The sequence below is a fragment of the Paralichthys olivaceus genome, chromosome 3 (genome assembly GCF_024713975.1).
Source record: "Paralichthys olivaceus isolate ysfri-2021 chromosome 3, ASM2471397v2, whole genome shotgun sequence".
Lineage (NCBI taxonomy): Eukaryota > Metazoa > Chordata > Actinopteri > Pleuronectiformes > Paralichthyidae > Paralichthys > Paralichthys olivaceus.
Window position 1 is genome coordinate 13,799,176 of NC_091095.1, and position 22,737 is coordinate 13,821,912.

Below are 22,737 nucleotides of genomic sequence, written 5' to 3' on the forward strand. Positions count from 1 at the left end.
TTTGGAGATTATATAATTATTATATTATTCAGTCCCAAAGTGGTCTTATTGTTTTCGAGACGCATGTAACTATGATCTATGAGTTGTGAGAACGTGGAGGGTGTTAGGACCATGGAGCCTGCAGCTACATTCCTTTCCTTTTAAATAGGAGGCTCATTGAACACTGATGATGAGACAACTCACCGTCACAGCAGCAGCAGCAGCTCCTCTTCCTCCTTCACAAGTGTCAGTGGGATCTCCTCCTCCGGTCAGTGCATCCATCCTCTGTGTAGGCCTCCTCTGTCCGGGTGTAGGCCTCCTCTCTCTGGGTATAGGACTCCTCTGTTCGGGACACTCTGCTGTTGCACCGCGGTGGAATGAGTTTTATCACCAACTGGAGACGTAGCGTGAAGAAACATGATGGAAAGAAGTGAGTCCCTGTCAGTACATGTCTGATTTCAGCAGTGAGGAGTGGAGGTGACTTGTGCTGATGTGTAGAGCACATCTTGTCCAGGACTACACACACACAAACACACACACACTGGGCAGGTTCAGTGTTTGAAACCTGACCTGTGGATTTTATTCCTGTTTCTGTTGTGTGAGGGATCAGATGAGTCTGTTCATGTTTTTCCAACAGAAAGTAAAAGTCATGTAGGACAGGCCACAGTTTCTTACCTTTGCAGCTTCTTACCTGAGTGAGTTCAGGATTATGTTTCCTCTAAGTGCTTTCATTACGTGTGTTGTTGCTGTGTGAAGCCTGTTAGACAACATTACAGTCACAGTGTGGTTAGGCAGGATCACAGTGATGTGGCAGTGTTACAATTCCAGCCTCTGAGTGAAGAGAATCTATATTTAAATCTAGATTATGATAAGATTATTTTACACAGCCTCAGAATCGAATATAATGTATTTTAAAAATGGACAGTGTTGAATTCTGCTGAGGATCAAATGGTCTAAAAATAACAGAAACAATTGCACAATTGAAAATGATGCACTTCCTGTATATCTCGTTCTAAATGACATTTCAGCCACAATGAGTCGACTGTTTAGTTTTATATTTTATTCCTTTCGGCATCAAGTTGTTGTTGTTTAATTGTTCAATGGCGTCATTAGTCATCACAGTTTGAACTGCAGTGTTGTACCATGTAGACTCCACTTTAAAGTCCAATGCCTCAACTCATTGGATAAATATCAAATTTCTAATTTGAACATTTCTAGAGAAATGTCTGACACCGTTGTGCCTCCAGTCCGAGTTGTCTCGAGTCTCCAGAGTCCAAGTCACTGAGGGAATAGAGTCTGATTGGAGTCTGCGTCCAGTCCCCAGTTCCGAGTCATGAAGTTTATATTTGATTTAAAATCTGTGAAAGCAAAGTGCACATCTTTTGCTGATGACATTCATGTGAATCTGCAACTGGTGAACACATAATGTGACTGTGTTAATGTTGCCATCCATATCACACACCAAATTATTTGATGAGAAAAAACTAACAAAAGAAGGCAAGTCTCCAACTTCTGAATCAAAATGGTGACTTGAAAGGTCAAGTGTCATGAAAATCAGAGTTGTGTGTATTATAATATCATTTTATATAGAAAATATACTAATATATCTTAATCAGGTTTTTACCTAATCAACTTTTCATCTTTGCAATTTTAGTTTCATACAAGTGCAATCCTGTATTTCTTTGTGTTTATATCTAATCACACTGTTTTGTATCGTATCATAACTTATCATATTCCATCGTATTGTATATAAAATTTTAGCCTCCAGTTATTTTTATCGTTGTCTATACTGGTAGTAGCAGTGAAGTAGTAGTAGTAGTAGTAGTAGTAGTAGTATCTGTACCGGGGCCTTTGAGTCCTTCTTTGAGACCAGACTTCAAGTATCCAAACTACTGCCTCCTCTCACCATCATGATATCCATTCATATATTCTCTCTAAAATGACCTTTGACCTCTTCACAGGGATACTCAGGAGGAACAGGACATCCCTGACAGCCCTGACTCCCTAAACCAGTATGTTCACATTACACACACACACACATTCATTCTTTACAGTCGGGAACAATCAGCAGGGTCACAGAGAAATCAGCAACCCTCTCCTTCTCAAAAACAGATTTAATAACATGACAATAATAACATATTTGAAATGTTTGCGAACATACTTTTTATTTTTTACGCTCTCTGACTTTTATTTCTTTTCAGGTTGTCAGTCATAAACAGTCCAGACCTGGATCCCATCATCACAGACTTCAGGTAAGTAACTGTAGACCACTGGAGGAGCACATGTGCAAGTAAATATATGAAACAGATAGAATTTAATCAGGGTTACAGTTTAAATGTTGAAACCAAAACCACCAGAATTCTTCCGATCTTATCTGGAGATCCTCAGTAATCACTGCCTGGGAGTGTCAGTGCCTGAGTTTCTATGGCTCTCACGGTCGTGTTACTCAAACAAAAGCTCTCCTTGCAGCTGGTTTTCATCCCCGGAGATCTTCCTCTTTTTCTCTAAAGCCTCGCTTTTTTTGTTCCTCTGTTTCAGGTTACAGCTGCCGGACAACAAAGATGATCTGGATCCTACAAATCCATCCAATGGGTGAGAGTGATCTAGAATATAGGACAAGATGTTGAATATCCCTTGTATGAAATCTCACTGATCACAAAGTAAAACTCCTCCACCAATTCTTCTAAAAAAGATCTTGTCATGATACTTCTGTGCCCTCGTTGTTGTATAATCCAGCTTCTCTGCGAGTCGGTGTGAACTTTTCTTGACATATTAGTGACATGTTGAGTTAAAGGTCACGAGAAGGTCAGAGCAGCTTCTCCCTGCCGTTCACCTCATTAATAATTCACACAGAGAATGAAATCATCTCCCGACTCTCTCTATCAAGTCGTGAACACAAACCTGTTGCTCACTCAGTTTTCTAATGGCGCATTGTGTTTCAAAGCATGTAGAGAATTTATTGGCAGAGTTCGACCAATTTATTGTCCGATGTGAGCCTTTCACATTGTTGATGTTTGCTCATATGACAACTTTTATTTCTACAGAATAAAAGAAAAGATGTGCGTTTATATTGAATCAATTCAAGTTCAATATTTATTTCGGCATATATATATATATCGGTGTCAGAATCTTTACATTTCCTATTATTAATATTAGTAAAATGTATATTGATCGCACTCTGCTCTAGATGTGTCTGTTCAGATCTGAGGCAGGGAAAAACTAAATAGAGGTTAAAGTTGCTACTGTAACTCTAGCATCTGTACTTCACAACTACAAATCCTCGATGTATTTCATTTTAGACGTTTCAGTATTTGAACTTATTTAATTTGTCACACACTACATACTGAACATGTTATTGTACCGGAGTGGGAACTGAGGGCACTGCTGAGGGGTTTCGCTCTAGATGAAAGCTTTAGAGATTTACATATTATTAGATTGGGTTAAAAGAAAAAAGCCAACGTCAGAGTTATAGATGATTGTAAAATCCCTTTTTGGTTGCCTAATCAAATTCTCTGCCTACATATTAAATCAAGTTATCTCCACCTGAAACCCATGATGGTGCTCGTTACAGCGCACATGAGAGATGGAGGCAACAATAGATGTTTTTAAACATCTTTAGAGTCCAGTGTAGAAACAGACGGATTTTCCCTCAAGTTCCTGCAGTTGCAAATGTGTGTTTATGGAATAGCATGGGGGAGAAAAAGACTAGAGAAGCACTTAGACACAGTCACATGAGTGTGAGCTTTATGCTTCCTGAAGCTAGCAGTGTTACTAATCGAGTGTGTGTGTGTGCGTGAGCATGTCTCTCTATAGTTATGAGGCCATTTTTGGTTCAATACCATCATTGTTAGAACATTTTGGCTGGTCCTCGCAATTTCAAGGGTTTGTTTGAGACTTATTTAGAGTTAGGGTTAGAGTTAGGTTTAGGTTAGGTAAGGCCTTTAGTTGTGATGGTTAAGGTTAGGGTTAGGTTAGGGTAAGGGTAAGGCCTTTAGTTGTGATGGTTAAGGTTAGGGTTAGGTTAGGGTAAGGGTAAGGCCTTTAGTTGTGATGGTTAAGGTTAGGGTGAGGGGCTAGGGAATTATGTCAATGAGTGACAAAAAAAATGAAGACATATTTAGAGGGTTTTTTTTCAGGTAAAGACTTGATTAAGGGGTAAGTCATTCAGTTTTGCTGATTAAGGGCATTATATTCACCAGAATGGCACTCGTTAGAAGCTGCACCAACTTGCAGAAACACATCAGTCCTTTCACAATGAAATCTACATTATTTGTTTAGAAATTGAAATCAGAATCAATGAAATGTTAAAAAAACGTCTTGCAAAGTTAAGGAAAGTCTTTGCTATAACTTCCAGGGCAAAAGACGTATGACGAAGGAAAAACACAGTTAGTTTTTACCTTCCACTGTTTGTACTGGTCACTGGTAAAGGATCACGATTATTCTTTACCGCTTGTGCATAACGTGAATAAAACTTTAACTCATGACCTAATCCGTGAACATTGCACCTGAGTCACGTCAGGTACATTGTCGGCTAAGAGAATGGTGTCGAAGACAGCAACTCCCATGATCCCACGCTGCGTCACAACATCATCAAACCAGATCTTCTGTTATTGTTTGAAGTAGCACAGAGCAGTTGAAGTTACATAATGTACATTTAATCAAGAAAACGGTCATCTGCTTTGGCCCTAATGAAGTTACAAGATGAAACACATTCATGATACACAACAGGACTCACAACAGGATTTAGCATTCAAATTAACATGTTTGTTCTCGGTGTTGACACATCAGAGTGTAGTTCATCCCTAGTTGAAATTTTCATACCAAGGATTTCAAGTGTATGTGCTGTGAACACACACACACACACAGAGAGAGCAGAAAACAGAGGGGTGACTGAGTGTTGAGCTGCTGTGTATGACAGTCAAACACCAAACTGGCTCTGACTTCATATTTCATTCATGCTTATATATCAGGTCAGGTTGTGCTCAGTTTGTGCAGTGCTGCATCTATTTCTTCTACCTCTGCTCACTGCAGGGCTCTGTCTCTGCCACTGCAGCAGACCGGACCGCCTGAGGTCCCCACCGCACAGCAGCTCTCTCTCTCTTTCCTCTCCATCTGCTTGCTCAGTGTTTCACCTTCAGCAGAAGAGAAGAGCATGATGGTCCTTATGTCGGAGACGAAGGACGGTCTCGTAATTATCAAGTTACATATCTTTCATTTTTCCCTTTCTCCCTTTTTGGGTAGTTTTTCGTGGACATGCAGCCCCTCCTCAGATTTAGCATGAACCAATGAGAGGAGAGGCTGCAGTGTGTGTAGCATGAGGGTGATGATCGGAAGAGGTAGTTTTGTGTGTGTGTGTGTGTGTGTTAACTGCAGCACAGATAGCCTGTGTATTCTCTCCTCATGTGTGATAGTCATCCCACTCTTATTAAGGGCTGCTTTTGCTACTGTGCCCTTCCTTCTTCTCCTCCTCCCCCTCCTCCTCCTCCTCCCTCTCTCGCTTTCTCTCCTTCATTCTGTCCAGTCTCTCACTCTTTCTTCTTTCTCTCCTCCTCTCTCTCTCTCACACGCCTGTCTTCCTGCCGCTGCTTTCTGCTCTTGTTGCTGCTGCCACAGAGAGAGACACAGACCGTTACACCTCTCTGCTGCGAAGGCCCTGCGCTCACATTCAGTTTTGCTTTTTTTTTTTTACTCACACACACAGACACAAACACACACAGACAAACACACACTTTGCCAGATGAAAATGTCAGAAGAGGACGAGACTCTGTCGAACGGGTAAGACACTTTGTTACTGCTGCGTTTTGGGATGACGTGTTTGTCACCCTCTCTAAGATCCTCTGTTTCGGTCCAGTTCTAATGATGTAAAGGGAGTGTGTGCCTATGTGTGTGTGTGTGTCTGTGTGTGTGTGAGTCTGTGTGCGTCTGTGTCTCTCTTTGTGTATGTGTGTGTGTGTGTGTGCAGCTCAGGCATGTGGACGAACTTGCTTGGTCTATAATAATAACAGAGTTGATCAACTAATGCTTCGTCACTCTGGAACACACACTCTCTCTCTCTCCATGTGTGTGTGTGCTGTGCTTGCACGTTGGTAATTTGTAATGAGCACATGCAGGGGTGTGTTTATGAATAGTGCTTGTGTGCTAAGTGGTTTTATCTGTGTGTGTGCTCATGTGCATTTGCCTGACAATGATTGTCCCTGTGTGATTCGCTCTCTGGAGAAATAAACCCAGGATTTCAGACTCGCTGATGGAAAATTAAATTATTTTATTGGGACAATGACTGGCATGCAGTCGGAAACCTCACAGACTCTCCTGATTGTCCTGGTCGTCGTGCCTTGTCTCTCTTCCATACTATTGACAATTATTGCCTGGATGCAAAGGACAATGTCCCCAGTCTTCAGGCCTTAGATTGTCTTGAAGGTGTAAACCAAGACAACCTTTTGATAGGACCAGTTGAGTTGGTTGTCAGCTAAAAGAAAGGCCACGTCAGCATACTGTACTACTAATATTTCACCTGTCTGATTATTGCTCCCTTCGGAGTATAGATCATTTAAACACCATCTCAGATATTATTTTAGCTAATATACACACGTTCCTGCTGGTCTTTGTTGGATGAGCTCCAAAACAATATCATTAGAGAAGGTTAGAGGCATTTATTATTTATTAGGTTGTTCTTGTTCGCTCAATGTAACAAGTGATTAGACTCCAGCAGCAATGATCTTTTAAATAGGACTGAAAAGGAAAATGTGTGAGGTCAAGACTTGGTTGGTCGTAAGGTTGTGGTTACAGTAATGATAAGAGTTAGAGTCAAGGTTGGACATTTGTTTTTACTTCCACCAAGGAGGCTTTGTTAGTTTGGAAGCATGATTGCTCCAAAACTGACCAATTTCAATGGAATCTTGTGGAGGGGAGGAGCATGTGAGGAAGACCTCATTATAATTTTGATCCAGGATTTTCTTTTTCACTGACTGTAACATGGCGTTATAGGGTGTTAGCCTGGAGGTATGGGCTCTCCCAGTGCCTTTCTAGTTGTTTGTTAGTTAGTTAGTTAGTTTGTTTGTTTGTTTGTCCATTGATACCAATGGAAGGATTATCATGAAAGTTAGGATGTGGTCTGGGTCAGAGAATAAGGTTTGAGTATCCAAAGACCAAACATACATGGCTTTTTGTCTTTTCTTAATAAGCTTGTTATTTGAGCTTATCGTGGCCATGGCTGCAGTTTCACAGAAAGGAAACAGAGGAAGCTGTGGTTGGATTTCGTCAGTAGCCACTGGGGGAAGACGTGTAACTCTATAGCATTATCCTTAAAATCAATCATGTAAACATGTAGTCTGTGTTACCTTTATGTCCTCCTGCCATTGTTATAGGTCATATTATTGATCCTGTTTTATTGTCCGAGGCTCCCAATTATAAAACAGCTCTAGTGAATTCAGTTTATAACCACAGATGATTGTTAATTTATTGGAGGCGAACGATCAGTACACTTTATGTTTGGCTAAAGACAAACGTACACCGAGCATACATGTTGTTCTGACAGATCGTTGGTGTGCTGTTATCAGGAAGCTCATCTTGCTGCCAGTCATATGGGAACACAGCACAGTCACCTGCATGTCATTAAGCAGAGCTGCAGCAGCGAGTGTGTGCTCATTTATGTTGGCAGCCGTGCTGGTGGCTTATGTGATTTTATATTTTCTATGTGTTTCTGAAGGGCAGGAAGTTAATGTCAATAATATCCTTTAGTCACTGCTGTTACAAACATTAGCTGGAGATGTTTACGCTCATATTCCTGATTAATAATCTGATGTGTGCAGCCGGCATCGTATAGTTAACAGTAGTCATGCTTGTGCCCTGGAAAACTAAACTGGATTTCAGGATGAAACCAAAGATCTAATGAACAACAACACAGAAGATACACCACTCATGCTATCATTCCATTTAATTAATAACATAAATGGCAAAGAATGAATGTATAAAAATGTAGTTTTATTACATCACAGACAAGTAATTTTTCATATCAATGAAATTAGTCATCTTGATGCTGAAGGACATTAGTCTGGCACTGCTGTCAGCAGTCAGCGACTCAGATTGAACCATTTACACATTCATTCAGAGTGTTTTTCATTCATCTTCTGGTATTTGCCTGAAACGAAGAATAAAAACAACACATTACGACCCAGCGTTAGTAGGAGTGCATTAGCAGGACCATGGAGCCTTGTGACGGGGGAACTGTGCATGATTCTAAGTCATGTCTTGTGCTCAGTTTGGCCACACTATACACTTTGTCACGTGAGGGTCCTGTGCACTGTGGAATGACGTCAGAATACTGCTGCTACATTATCAGGAGCTTACATAAAGACAGTGCACATTATTAGTGGCAGCAACAGCATCTGATCCTTACCTTTTAATAAATGTGTTTTAAGAGAAGTGTAAGTACAGAAAATGATGCTGAAAACTCCTGTAACATGTAGAGTGATGCAACACTGTGAGCCAAACACTATGAACAGAGTCTGACCTACCCTGCATGTGCCTCTCCTGTGAAGTGGCAGCCGAGGATTTAATAAAGGATGAATACATTAAGTGAGGTGGATATGAAGATTCCATCCCTCTGTTGTAGGTCAGTGTTTGGAGGCTGCCAATGAGAACAGGGTCACTGCAGTAGAAACAGAGTAGAGCAGAATGAAGAGATTTGGTTCCTAGTTCTGAGTGTTTTCACACTAAAGGGATGTTTGTTTTTCTAATCTATTAATGTATCATCTCTTCATTGATTATAACTATAATGACACTGAGTGGAGCACCAAGGCCCAACAGTCCCCTTATGAAACCACATTTAAATTCCCTAGATCTGGATTTTTCCCTAGATGAATTACTCTCTGAGAAATCAATGAAAATGTTGAAAGACACCCAATCTCAAAATGTTCTGGCAGCTACATCCTACTCTGGAACTGCAGCAAATAGTTATCAGGTTCTTCCTTGGGTCATGCTCTACCCAGCCACAAAATTACAAGCAAAGGCAGATGAAAGCATAACCCCCTTGGTGGAGGTGATAAGACAGATGCATCAAAATGTATAAGATCAGAGATGCTCATTAGACTAATCTGTCAACACCTCGCCAGGTTCCATCCTCCTCATCCATGTCCTGTTTGTTTTGGTTCTGCAGGCGCTCGAGGTCAGACCTGTCCCTGGCTCTGGAGGACTGTATGGCCGCCTTGGACCTGTTTCTCAGAAATGAGTTCGAGGAGGCGCAGACCCGGCTCAGATGCAGGTAAAGAAACATAACCTGAACTCTCTGCTCTAATGCACTGTAGCTGCCATGTCTTACCTGTGGGGGAGCTCTGATCTGTGCCTCTATGCACAAACACAATGGATGGGAGACAAACTGACTTTATTCATGCTTTGCCAGAGGCTGCATTCACACACACACACACACACACACACACACACACACACACACACACACACACACACACACACACACACACACACAGGCTGTATTGCATTCAGCTGCATCACTTCCACAGCCCTGGTATTGTTGTTAATGTCTAACTACCTCACCGCCATGGCTTTACCGCAGCGCCACAGTCATGGTTTAATGTTATCATAGCGACCATGCTAAACTTACTAACTTTACTAAACTACCCTAGGTTTTTAACATTAGCTGGTCAGTCAGTTCAAGCCAAATACTTACATCGAAAAGTGTGAGGATCGGACGTTTTCGCCTCAATGTTACATACTCTCTAGTAGGGGACGACAGGACGCATTTGGAAGAAACTTTGAAATGGGACGGAGTAGTTGTGCTGCTGTGATAAAATCAATCCTCAGGATTGTGGATTCATCTCACTCCACAGCCTCTCCAGTCCACACCATTGTAGTTTTTTATTCCAACTCTGTCTTCAAGTCCCTCCTTTGTCTCGTCCATTGTCAGAGTCTTTATCACACCATTGTTATCATGATCCTCACTCTGTGTCTCTTCTCTCTGGGCCACTCCTTAACCCCACTTTGTTCTTTTCAGAGACAGAAAACAAGCTTCCTCTCAGGCTGTACCTCTCTTTTTATTATTCTACGTCACTTCAGAAGTGTTAGTGTTTGCCGTATTTGAATAACATTCTAGCTTCAAGCTTAGTTTCAACAAAACAATGTTTCATTGTAACATTACATAAATACTCTGTTACATTGCATTACATGTCATTTACCTGAGGGGTTTAGCACCTTGCTCAAGGACACTTCTGCATGGGCTGGTATTCGAGCTGCCAACCTTCTGGTTGGAGGAAAACCACTCTACCCCTCAGCCGTAGCCGTCCCCCTGTTGCCAGGTGACTATCCTAAACATGATGTGCCTCAGTATTTAAAGCTGAGATTTGCGGAATATTTCATCCTGGTTTAAACTCTGTTAGAAAACCAGTGGTTCAAATGACTGTGACTGTGTCTATGGACTTTTTCAGGCACTCAGCACCCTCTTCACCCAAAGTTTAGGTTCGTTCCATCAGAGAGGAGTTACAGCTGCCTTAGGAGATCTAACAGATGTCTTATTTAGGTGTGAACACATGTTGTGAGTTCAAGAAATTATAAACAATGCAATTTGTTTTACAATTCTTGTGTCCTTATCCCCGGCCTTTACCTATTTTAACAAAAGAACTTAATCAACAGTAAGGATGCGTTTTAGTGTTTTACATTTGAATACACTTTTATCAAATTAAGATGTGGCTCTTTTTTGTGTGGTTTGCACAAAACCCTGTAGCAGCCTCAACCATCCTCTGCTCACACTTTGCAGCTCACAAAAGTGTTTTGTGAGGAAGCTGATGACCTGGAGCATCAACTTCACTCTGTTTTATTGGGTAAGATGTGTTTGTATCTGCTGCACGGAGAGAGAGAGAAACTGAAAGAAATGTCTTGTAGTCAACAAGTAGGTCAGAGCAAAAAGTAGAAATATACCTCTCCCCCTCAAGTCTTTATTCGTCCTCTGATTTAGTCCATGAGTGATTTCCACTCTTCTCCATCTTCAAGTTTCATTTTTCCCCTTTTAAAAACTGTGTGCTGATGCAATCAGGTGAAGCACACACACACACACACACACACACACACACTCACACAACCAATCACAGTCCTGTCCCCATGACTTCAGGGGACATAACATTGACTTGAATTGATTTTCTGGAGACTTAACCCGCTGCTTGCCTAACCCTAACTATTACAGTTTACACTAACGTTAACATAAACCTAGTCTCAAGCTAACTTTAAAATGATTTACATTATGTGGACCTGCTTTTTGTCTCCATAAGTCCGCATAATGTGACTGTGTAGGTCACACGTCATGAGTAATACCTGGAAAACACACACACACACACACACTGGATAATGTATAATGTCTTATGCTCTCTGTTTCCTATTTATGTCAAAGACAACTGGTGCATATCCCAGCATGCACTTGACGACAGGGTCAGCTATTGCAGGGTTAATGCTCTCACATTAATCTAACCTCACCTGAGCAGCGGTCATGTGTGATTGCTGGAATGAACATGCAAAGTACATTTTTCACACAGGAGGTGTGAGGCTGGGAACATCGTTCAGTTTTCCACTGAGTTAACACTTTCACTTTCAGAACCTTGTTACATTATCAGGTTACTGATAAAGCAGGAGAAGCTGAGGGGCAGCGGTGCATTCAGGGAATACAGCATGCCAGTGTCTGCCAACAATTTAGCACTGGAAATGCACCAAGGGTGCTGTACTCTCTTGTAGGGATGATGCAATTCTTTGAGGGATGTGTATCAGTTTAAAATGTATATTTTCAATCGGCCTTGTCGTGCTTCATTTCTGTTTTACAAGCTGCCGGCTCACTTTGATATTTCTGACCAGAGGTTCCGTTGGCAGAGATAGTGTGCGTTCATCCAGTGATAGATAAATCTATTACCTGAACTGTCTCTTTAAACTTCTGCTGTATTATAGGATTCATATTATTGAGTTTCTCCTCCTCTTCAACATTGTAGAAACATGTCTGCTAAGTAACCAGTGGTTTTAGGTGTTTCTTTTTCTCTCAAATCACAGAGGTATCCAACAGCCAGCTTAGTTTTATTTGCCAGCTCTCTGTTTAAACATGCCACCAGACAATGTGCAGCCAAGATGGTGCAATCTCATTCTCCCATCACGCTTTCTGGATATATTACACACAGCTGCAGCAGGGAGTGGGCACAGGAGGTGTCTGCTAGATAAATAGTTGTGTGACGTACGATACAGGAACTGAGCAGATTTTTGGCTAAATAATGTGACATGATAGGCTAACACTCAAAGGTTCTATTTTTCATCTAATTTCAAAATGTAGTTGCTTCTTTGACTTTGATTCTGTCCTTTATTACAATCAAAACTGCAAGAATTGTTTTTATTTTTATTTAGAAAGAAGTAATCTGTTGGGTGTGTTGTTCCTGCACATCCTTATTGTTACTAACAAGTGCAGAACTGAATACAAGGCATTCCTGCACAGACACGTGTATGGGAAAACACAACACAGTTCTTCTTCATATCGTTGTGCGGAAAGCATGTGGGAGACGTGTCATCACAAGGACCAAGGCCGTTGTATCTCTGAGCCCTCAGATAATGCTGACTAACCAATATATGATATCTGCTGTGAAATATTCGAAATTCCCAACTAAGTTAAGCAAAGCTACGAGCGTTTCAATTCACCTCACAGCTCCATCGTCACAGTGAATAAGCCTGACGCAGCAGGCAGAGCTGTTCTCTCACTGTCGCCTGTTGCTTCCTGGTTGGTACCATAGACTGTATATAAAGAGGTTGGTACTGAAGTGAATCTTGTCAACCAGCCTGTCACTGCATTAGAATGAATACGAATGGCACTTAATTTCCCCCAAGGTGGGATTAATAAAGTCATCTATCTATCTATCTATCTATCTATCTCTCTATCTATCTATTAGATCCATACCTCCGCCAAGGACCAACAGTCTCCTTATGAAACCATGTTTTAATTCACTAGAACCAAACTACCTGATTTCTGTCACCAAGATCCATAAATTATACTCTGTGAAATCAACAAAAATGAATCCACACCGAGTTCATTTGGTTCTTATTTGTCTAAAAGTCAAGTGGGTAATATCACGTTCTGCTTCCTTTTCTCTATAATGTACATATTAAATATAAAAATCTTTTATAATAACAATATAGTTAATCATGATTTAGATTCTTTGTGCTTCGTCTGTTGGGTGTAGAATGGTTTGTGTGAGAGAGCTGGTCACATGTGTGAGTCAGTGTGTGGTGAACAACAAACAATTGTCAGCTATGCTAACAAACGACATTCCTCTCCACACACCTCCACCTTTATGTTCATGCTAAAATTATTCTCATGTACTGGACAGTATGTTTACAATAAACAGGTCAAGACAAAACATACAAATCTGCTTTTACCACCACAAGAGAGTTTTTATTGGCCACTGTACATTAATGCCAAATGTTTTTGTTGTTTTCGAGCATATTATTCGAACATAATGTTAATTAAGTAATTAGTTCTCATAATGGTTTAGAACTGGGGCGACAGGCTTCTCTTACTGGAACAACAAGTACAACTACTGGAAAAATGCGCGTGACATCAAACACACTTTTACTCAATCACTTTAAACCCGGTTCTTGTTGAGCAGGTAGGTGTGACAGGACACACATAACAACCACAGGTATATATAGGCCTAAACTATTTTCTCTGCAGTGGTGTGGCTTTAGTTTTCTGAGTATTTAATCGCACTGCTGTCATTAGTAAGAGTTGATAATCAGAAAATACAACTTTTCATGTTTTCGTCAGGGAATACTCAAAATACTTATGTAAAAGTACAAATAAATAGACAAGTGAGTACAAGTCAGTAGAAACTTTTCTTTTAAATACTTAAAATATAATAAGTAAAAGTACTTGCTGAGAGCAGCCTAATCCCTAATGGAATGGTCTACAACATCATGAACTGTGCCTGCTGTATATCTTCTTTAATATAACAATAACACAGACTCTGCTTTTATGCTTATTTCTCAACATTATCTTTGGTTCAGCACCAATTTATTTTTAATGTGTGGTTTGCGTCTACTCCACTTTATGATCATGTTGTTCCATTTCACAGTATAGCTTGGTTAAATGACTCAGAATCAGTATTGGGTTTTATTTCAGTTAGCTTTTTGTGCAATCATAAATAGGAAAATAGAAAAATAGGAAACAATAGAAAATAGAAAAATATTATAAAGGCCTCTTTGTTTAAGCAAAGATTATTCTCCCGCCATCATCATTTCTCTCATCACAACAGCAAGACAGCATCTTTCTGAATCAGGTTGTCATCTAAAATCTATCACACCCTGTTTCATTTACTGAAAAATAGATATATAAATATTGTGCTTTGTCATTTGTCACAGAACCAAAGACAGCATGTACCACGCTCTGACCTACGCCACCATCCTAGAGATGCAGGCCATGATGACCTTTGACCCCCAACACATCCTGACAGCAGGAAACACCATGAAGGAGGCCCAGGCTCTTTGTCAGCGGTGAGACTTCCCTTCAGCACCACAGTGAAATAATGTCCAGACAAACAAACGGTTTATCTCAGTATCAGTTCCTCCACTAGCTGCAGAAGAGAGGTTTCTCTTGTAAAAGCTGTAGACGAGCTAGTTTAAGAATGAAGAACTATCTGCTTTATCTTTTGAACATGCATTAGTGACATCAAACCATTTACAACTAGGAAGTTCCCATTGAGATGCAACATCTCTTCTGCCAGTCAAGATGAGCAGGAAATAAAATAAGAAAAGGTTCATACATAAATACAATCAGGGACGGATAATGCAAAAACCCCTAAAACACAGCAAACAGACGAAAGCACAGAAGAGTCACAGATGCTGACCAACAGAATGTCACACCTGCCTGTCACAGTTTGTCATTGTGTCACTGTGAGAGTCTGGACAAACAGAAGATCTAATTAGCTCGACGTGATAAACCTGCCCTCGAGTCTTTCTCTGCAGGTTTATTTTTAATGTTGTGACTGTTAATGCACAGTCAGCAGACTCTGCACCTTATGGGAATTTCATCCTACAGCAGCTCAGCCTCCTGTGCTCACTGGAAAGAGGCTGAGTCACTGATGTGCATAGGAAACGAGATAAGCAAAGTGAGGAGCAGTGCGTCACTGCTGATGGTTTTGTGTTTTGTACTTTCAGCCACCGCAAGAAGTCGAGCTTCTCCAAATCCTTTACGGAAGGTCAGTACAGCAAATCTGTTGCAATCAGTCATTATGTTCAGTGCTTTAAATTCAGGCTGATGATAACTGATCATTTTCACCTCAGAGGAACTCCATGCTGAAGTGTGCTACGCCGAGTGTCTCCTACAGAGGGCAGCACTCACTTTCCTACAGGTCAGGAAAAAGTTCTCGACACAGACCAACCACCAACGCACTGAAAACAGCCACCATTGATAAATGTCTGTGTTACTGAAACTCACTCCCCCTTTTTGTACAGGATGAAAACATGATCAGTTTCATTAAAGGAGGAATCAAAGTGAGGAACAGCTACCAGACATACAAGTGAGAAACTAAACTCCACAATGTTTATTCCCACTTTCTAATGACAGCTCTTTACATGTTTGATTTTCTATCTCCGTCAACCTCGCTGAATATTTTTTGTCCCTCTCTTCACCTCCACCTTACAGAGAGCTTCACACAGTCCTCCAGTCCGCTGGATACACTCATGGTGACAACCACGGCCATTTTGAGGGTGGTGTTAAACTGGGAGTGGGAGCCTTTAATCTTGTAAGTAAAGAGAGCTCTGTTGACGGATTAATGGACTAATGGACCAGAAATATTCTTTCTTTGCACAGACTTTATCGTTTAATCAGAGTATACAAAACAAAATTTTAAAACTTGCTGTTGTAAGTGTAGTGTAGCCATTAAAGTCATTTGTCTGGCTCTGTTAGAGGACGTCCTCCATAATGTTTGTCCTGACTTTACCGTGTGAAGGGCTTTGAGATAGTGTATATTGTCATTTGGCACTATACGTTTATAGTTTATTCAATTATAAGTATAATTGAATTGAATTAAGAAATATAGTAAAGAACTAAAATAAAAAAGTAATGAAGAAGTAATTATCAAGGGTTGCAAGACATGTTTCTGTGACTGTTCCCCTGTATTATTTAAAACCCTTTGTACAGTAGATACATGAAATTCATTTTTTGGAAACACTTGGTGTTGTAATGATAAAGAAAATATCCTGTTTTCCTGCAGCTAAACTCTCAGTTCCTCTCCCTGCAGATGATTTCCATGTTGCCCACACGGACGCTGAAGCTGCTGGAGTTTGTGGGTGTCTCTGGTAACAAGGTGGGTTCTGTAGACGGGTCAGAGACAGTGACAGTTGTCTGTAAAAGTAAAGGCTGCAAAGTGCCAAATCCTTTCTTTTAATAATACACTGGAAACTGTGCGCCTGATTCATTCTTTTTACTTTCAGGAGTTAGCATGTGGTGATTTATGGTAAAACTCTTCTAGCTTCTCCAACTAGTTATTTGTTGTGAAGTAATGTTCAAGCTTTTGACCTGTTTAGTGACATTTAGTGCAATCAATTTACAAAATAAGATGAAAACCTTATATAAATGATTATATATTTGCAAAATCAGACAGATAGTATAGGCCTACAGTCTCAAGAGGTCGTCTCACATGATGTTGACATGGAGAACTTCAATTTCTTGCTTGTCCTGCATAGTGCAACGTGTGTGTGTGTGTGTGTGTGTTCATGCAGGAGTTCGGTCTGCAGCAGCTTCAGGAGGGCTGTGTAGAGAGCACATTCAGGGCCTTCCTCTGTAACATGCTGCTGCTCTGTTATCACACCTTCATGAGCTTCATACTTGGTGAGCAGTGACACACACGCACACACACACACACACACACACACACACACACACACACACACACACACACACACACACACACACACACACACACACACTGCTGCAGCAGCCAACCACTGTTCTGTGTTTCTCGTACAGGCACTGGAGAAGGGGATGTTGAAGATGCTGAGAAACTGCTACAGCCATATCTTAAAAAATACCCCACGGTTTGTCAGAAGTTTTTTTATTTATTTACCACACGATTTGAAGTTTCATGTTTCTCAACTCATTGTTGACTGTCTTTCTCACAGGGATCCATCTTCTTGTTCTTCGCTGGTCGAATAGAAGAGATCAAGGGGAACCTGGATGCTGTGAGTCCACCAACACATACACACAAATCACCGCCATCATGAATCGTCATTTTCTTCTTTTAATTTGAAATTGAAAGCAGGGTTCAGTTCACCATGTTTCACGTGTTTCCAGGCTATCAATCGTTTCCAGGACTGCTGTGAGGCTCAGCAGCAGTGGAAGCAGTTTCACCACATGTGCTACTGGGAGCTGATGTGGTGCTACACGTACAAGAGAAACTGGAAGATGGCTTACTTCTACGCTGACCTGCTCAGCAAGGAGAACTCGTGGTCTAAGGTGGGCGGTCGTAGATGTTCAGGCTAATGCTGAGTTCGTCATTTCTAATTGTTTTTTTGTTTTGTCAGCCTTTCACAAAATAAGAGCATCAACCTGATTTTCAGCTCGGATTTTAAGATAAACTTCATTGTCAAGAAGGACGTTTGTCTTGGTCCTTGCAGTATCTGCTGTTGAAAGCAGTAACATGGTCACATACACAGAAAATAACAGAAATGTTGTAGACCTCTCTCAGCTCATTTAGAATCATCATCTGGCAAAAGTCCTGAGCCTGTCACTCAGACATTTGCGTTCTCACATCCAGGCCCTCTGAACATTATTTGGAGTTCACTGCATACCTGAGAGCAGCTATACACATCCAGCTTGGCCCCTTCTTCCTGTTTAAATGAGTTAAATGAGTGTTAATGATAAATATATTATATTTGATGCTTTTCAGACACACACAAACCTCAGTCAGCAGCTTTTAGTGGCTGAAAATAAAACACATCATGAAACTCATAACTGAGAGTGAATTTGAGTTCTGGCTCTGACTCTGAATTCCACACAGTTGTAATTTTATTTGTCTTTGTTTATTTCATCTGGAAAAGGAAATAGTTGCAGTTGTAATCACTTTTTCCACTCCTCAGGCTACCTATGCATATATGAAAGCAGCCTACCTTAGCATGCTGTCGAAGGATGATTGTCTAACCTTCGGGGAGACTGCGTTCACTCTGTTCAGGTACGAACTATGAGCTAAGACACACCTGAAACTAGTCACAGTATCCACAGGCAAACAGAGATGATTCATTGTGGCAGTTAAATTTCTCTAATGTCAACATCACGTCTTGTGGGAAGAGAATGGTGTTTTGCAAGGTTCATATAAAAAGGAGAAAAAAGTCTATTTTGTATGAAGGAAATAATCTAACAGTTGATTTTCACATGTCTTCTGCTGGTGCCAAGCTACACAAATGTTTTTATTGATGGTGAACACAATTGCTCTAGTAATTCAGAATTTGACGATTTAAAGTGACAATGCAAACAGACATTATGTGTCACGTGTTATCTCTTTATTACAGTTGGTCATGTGCATGAATTTTATTTTATATTCTATTATTTTTCAGGCAAGTTCCAGAACTAAAGCAGAAGATAGCTGGCAAGTCTTTACCAACGGAGAAGTTTGCGATCAGGAAAGCCCGTCGCTACCTCGTAGATAACCCCATTCCTCTTCCTGCCTCTCCATTGGTCAGTACTGGGAGATGCCTGCTTTAAAATTACAATTTTAAAAAGACAAAAAGTTTATACATGGCAATGGACTATGTTTATGAAGTTTTCGAAGTCTTCACCTGCTTCTACGCACAGCGCATTTCCTATTATGCACCATTTACACATGGATGGTACAGCTGTCAGTAGCATTCTGGGATTCAGCATGTGGACTGGAGAGCCGGTGATCCAACCACCATCGTTTTATTTAGTGGAACGACACACTGCACCTGCTGACCCACAGCTGCCTGTGTGTTTTGTTCTCACATTTGGGAGATTATGTAGTTTTGTTTCATGCAGACTTTGCCCTATAAGCTATGCAGTCCTCCCAATTAACCTGGTGGTTGACCAACCAGAACAGACCTACCAACCTCTCATGGATCAGGTAGCAGATGCTGTGCTTGTACTATTTGTTTTGTAACAGATGTTGACGGAGAACTAATGCTCATTGACTTTATTGGGACATTTCACAAGTCTGGAATCTAGCTGGGGTGGAAAGATTGACTTTTTTCTGTGTAAGACCCACAGTATGTCCCCTGGGCCCATGTGCTGAGAGGTGCAGCCTTCTGACCTTATCATTCTGCCACAGCTGGAGTGGCTGACATTGTGCACAATAGGTAAAAGTACTGTGGGCATTTATATAAAACCAAGGTCACATAAAATATTATAAATTTATTAAAATAGATAATATCAGAACTAGGAGAAAACACACTTATAAGATGCCAGAGAGATTTTAAAGAGAATAAGGAGTTTGCGGATCTCCTCAGGCAGATTGTTCCACAGAGTGTGAGCCCTGACAGAAAAGGCCCAATCACCTCTGGTCCTCAGCCAGAACTGTGGAATGGCTTTTTTCTATGGACCTCATGTTACAACAGCTCTAAAGTGAACATAGGTGCGAGGCCAGATCAGGCCTTAAAAGTCAGCAATAAAATCTTTCAGTTCAATTCTAAAATATACTCGATTTTGTGCACTTGTGTGTCGTGTAGGAGATGATGTACATATGGAACGGCTACACAGTCATTGGAAAACACAAGGACCTGACGGAGGGCATGCTGAAAACACTGGATGAGGCACAAGCTCAACTCGAGAGCAGCCAAAGTATGCAAAATGATTTACTACAGTCTGAAAGATCTTTCTTATAGATTCAAATCTCATTGTCATTTATCCTTTTCACTTATTTACTGCTAATATGCTATGATGGATTCCATTTATTGTAGCTATATGACTGATACTGTATGATGAGGATGTTTTGTTTTTTTCCACAACTGTTGTTATCTCCTCACTGTCCTGTTGTGTGTTTGTCAGGGAGTGAGTTCTCCATGGACGATCAGTGTCTGCTGAGCTTACTGAGGGGCTTGTGTCTCAAACACCTGGGGCACCAGGAGGAGGCCGAACACTACTTTACCCTGGTCCTTTGCAAGTATGCCTCTCTGAGTTTCATACACAGACATGTACAGACAATATATAGAAACATAATCCAACCAGAAACACATATGCTCCAGTTTCTTGTAACATGTAATTTTCAATTAGCCTGATCAGTGCATCCTCTGATCAATAAAAGTTCTGTTTTGATAAATGTGCAGCACAGGAGATGAATTGCTCACCCTGATTTTATGAGCCACACATAATGTAACCACTGAGTTTTGACATTATTTGCAGTGAGACTCAGATCAAATATGACCACTACCTGGTTCCCAATGCCCTGCTGGAGCATGGCCTGCTGTGTCTGGAGCAAGGCAGAACAGATGAAGCAATCAAACTGCTAGAAGCAGCAAAGTAAGTCTTTTAAACACCATTCAAACATATTCAAGTCATCTGCATTCATATTTTTCACACAGTTAAACATGCCACACCCAATCCTGTTTCTGGTTTAGTCTTACAGTGTCTCTTTATTTCTTACTACACATGTCAATGACTCCTCTTGATCTGTTTCAGGCAAAATTACAAAAACTACTCGATGGAATCTCGGACACACTTCCGTATTCAGGCCGCTCTGCACAAGGCCAAGGGCGCCGCGGAAAATTGCATCCAAGTTCCCTCCAGCCCATAACAGACAGAGGAGGGCACACAAGAGCAAAGGCAGCTCTCTGTCTCTGCAGTCCCACAATGCAACACTCACCCCTGCCCATCCAGGCAGGCTATTTGTGTTTTTCATCAGGAGGACATGCTTATGTTTTCTTGTGTGTGCCACCCACTCGGGCGACTGCAGCTCTGTGTGGCCCTGACAGGCTTAGCCGGGTTTGATGTGCTCTCTTCCAGAGCTTCATATATTATGATGAATCTCATTTCCTCGTGTAATTTGAAATAGAAACAAGTTGAGAAATGTGCCTATATTTAAGAAACATTGCTTCCAGCAGGCTTATTTGTCCAGCACCGTGACCAACCATCAGGGGCGCTCTAGGGTAGAAAACAAGGCTGTATTTGTGTAGTACCTGCTGCAGAAGGCCTCCACTCTTACCCCTGGATAAGAATGTGCCAAATTCAGGGTTGTTGGTGTGAACCTGATGGAGCCAGATTAACAGACAGCCCGTTTTAAATTACTGAGACTATCTCCACCTGGACAGCCACACCATTTGGCTGCTACAAAGCAATCCTACTTCTTTTTATTTAATGTAAATGAGTGATTATTGATAAATTGACCTGATTAGATGGGAGATGACACAGCATAATGTGTATTATGTTACTCACCATGTATTCAATGAAAACTACAAGACTATTTTATATGTATCATTTGATAAAGGTTTGATGTCAGGGTTCAGATATTTGATAACCTTCATTAACACTCCATTATCTTTGGTTCTTTGTGTTTCTCACAGCAAATTGACATTTGATTGTTTATTCCAAGTTTTCTTGCTTTTCTTGAAACCAACTTAAACACTTAAAGACGAAAAAGAAAATATTAATGTGGGATTCTTTCTTTTAGTCTCCTTTTGAAGATTTGATCAACTCTACAATCCTGTTGTATTTACAGTCACCTGTAATGTTTTTTGCAAAAAGCTTTGTAAATCAGCAGGCTGTGCAATCTCTCCATAGTCGTAACAAAATGCCTATCAGACTTGAAGAGGAGAGTTGTTATTGACATTTATATGCTGTATATGGCATCGTTTACACAAATTGTCCTGTTTTAAGAGGACAGATGAATGTGTCTTTTAGAAAGGCAGACTCCCTCCTTTTCTCCTCCTGGTGTGTGGGACAGATTCCAACAGCACTTGAGTTCGAACAAACGGGCCATTCACACCGAGCAGTGAAGGACTGCGTGCTTATCTGCCTGTAGCGTCCCTTCAGTGGGTGAAGAAGCTCTGAATGGCAATGACCACAGTCGTCCTGCTTTGTAAACCCCCTCCGCTGCTCATGTATCTGCCATGCTCGGCCAGAACCACCGATTGAAAGACTTGAACATCATAACCACAGTCCTCTGTCAAATAATAATAATAATAATAATGATAATAATAATCTGTATAAGAACAAGTACTTGTAATGATGGAAATGATAAAACAAATACAGATGACCTCTGAATGTACTGGTGGTGAGGTTATTTTAAGGGCAAGAAAAAGAAACCCATGAAACTCCATGTCTCAAGTGCTGGAATTAGAGCAGCTCTGACTTATTCATGATCAGAGCAACGTTTGGGATTCAAGACAATGACTGGGAGTCAGTTTCAATATTTTTAGTGGTGGAGGAAATATATTCTTATAACTGTTTTAACAGCCGTCGCTCTCTGTAATATTCAAATAACATTGTATTTTCTATGAATTAATCAGGCTTGTTTGTCCTTTTCCTCTCTTTGGTTTTACTCCTGTTGCCGAAAGAAATGTACAAAGTTTAGAGGCAAAAAAGAAGCTGAAAATCAGAATAATCCACTGGACTCAGCTACCACTGAGCAGAATGACATTCCTGTACATACTGAGTGTTTCTATTGTAATTTAACATGAAATGTTGGCAAGTAACTAAAGAACACATCCCACTCTGTGTGCTCAGTTGTGTTTTGGGTCATGTGTGCACCACAAAGAAAAACAGTGTGCAAGATTTATATCTCAAATGTA

General features: G+C 40.8%; 1 protein-coding gene across 2 annotated transcripts; it reads left to right on the plus strand.

The window, feature by feature from the left end:
* Window positions 1-163: 163 nt before the first annotated feature.
* On the plus strand, window positions 164-22,663 carry ttc39a (tetratricopeptide repeat domain 39A). 2 transcript variants are annotated; one of them, XM_069522066.1, is made up of 21 exons: window positions 164-409; window positions 1,941-1,991; window positions 2,181-2,231; window positions 2,518-2,571; window positions 9,134-9,238; window positions 14,365-14,496; window positions 15,160-15,200; window positions 15,286-15,353; window positions 15,457-15,521; window positions 15,647-15,746; window positions 16,245-16,310; window positions 16,726-16,834; window positions 16,973-17,040; window positions 17,125-17,184; window positions 17,297-17,458; window positions 18,082-18,173; window positions 18,556-18,676; window positions 19,681-19,792; window positions 20,000-20,114; window positions 20,354-20,470; window positions 20,630-22,663. In XM_069522066.1, the coding sequence occupies exons 1-21, from the start codon at window positions 357-359 to the stop codon at window positions 20,742-20,744; spliced, it is 1,857 nt and encodes a 618-aa protein (XP_069378167.1). In that variant the 5' UTR covers window positions 164-356; the 3' UTR covers window positions 20,745-22,663. The 2 variants fall into 2 exon arrangements, with proteins under 2 accessions (XP_069378167.1, XP_069378166.1); XM_069522065.1 differs by lacking the exons at window positions 164-409; window positions 1,941-1,991; window positions 2,181-2,231; window positions 2,518-2,571 and adding an exon at window positions 5,467-5,754.
* The last annotated feature ends 74 nt before the right edge of the window (window positions 22,664-22,737 follow it).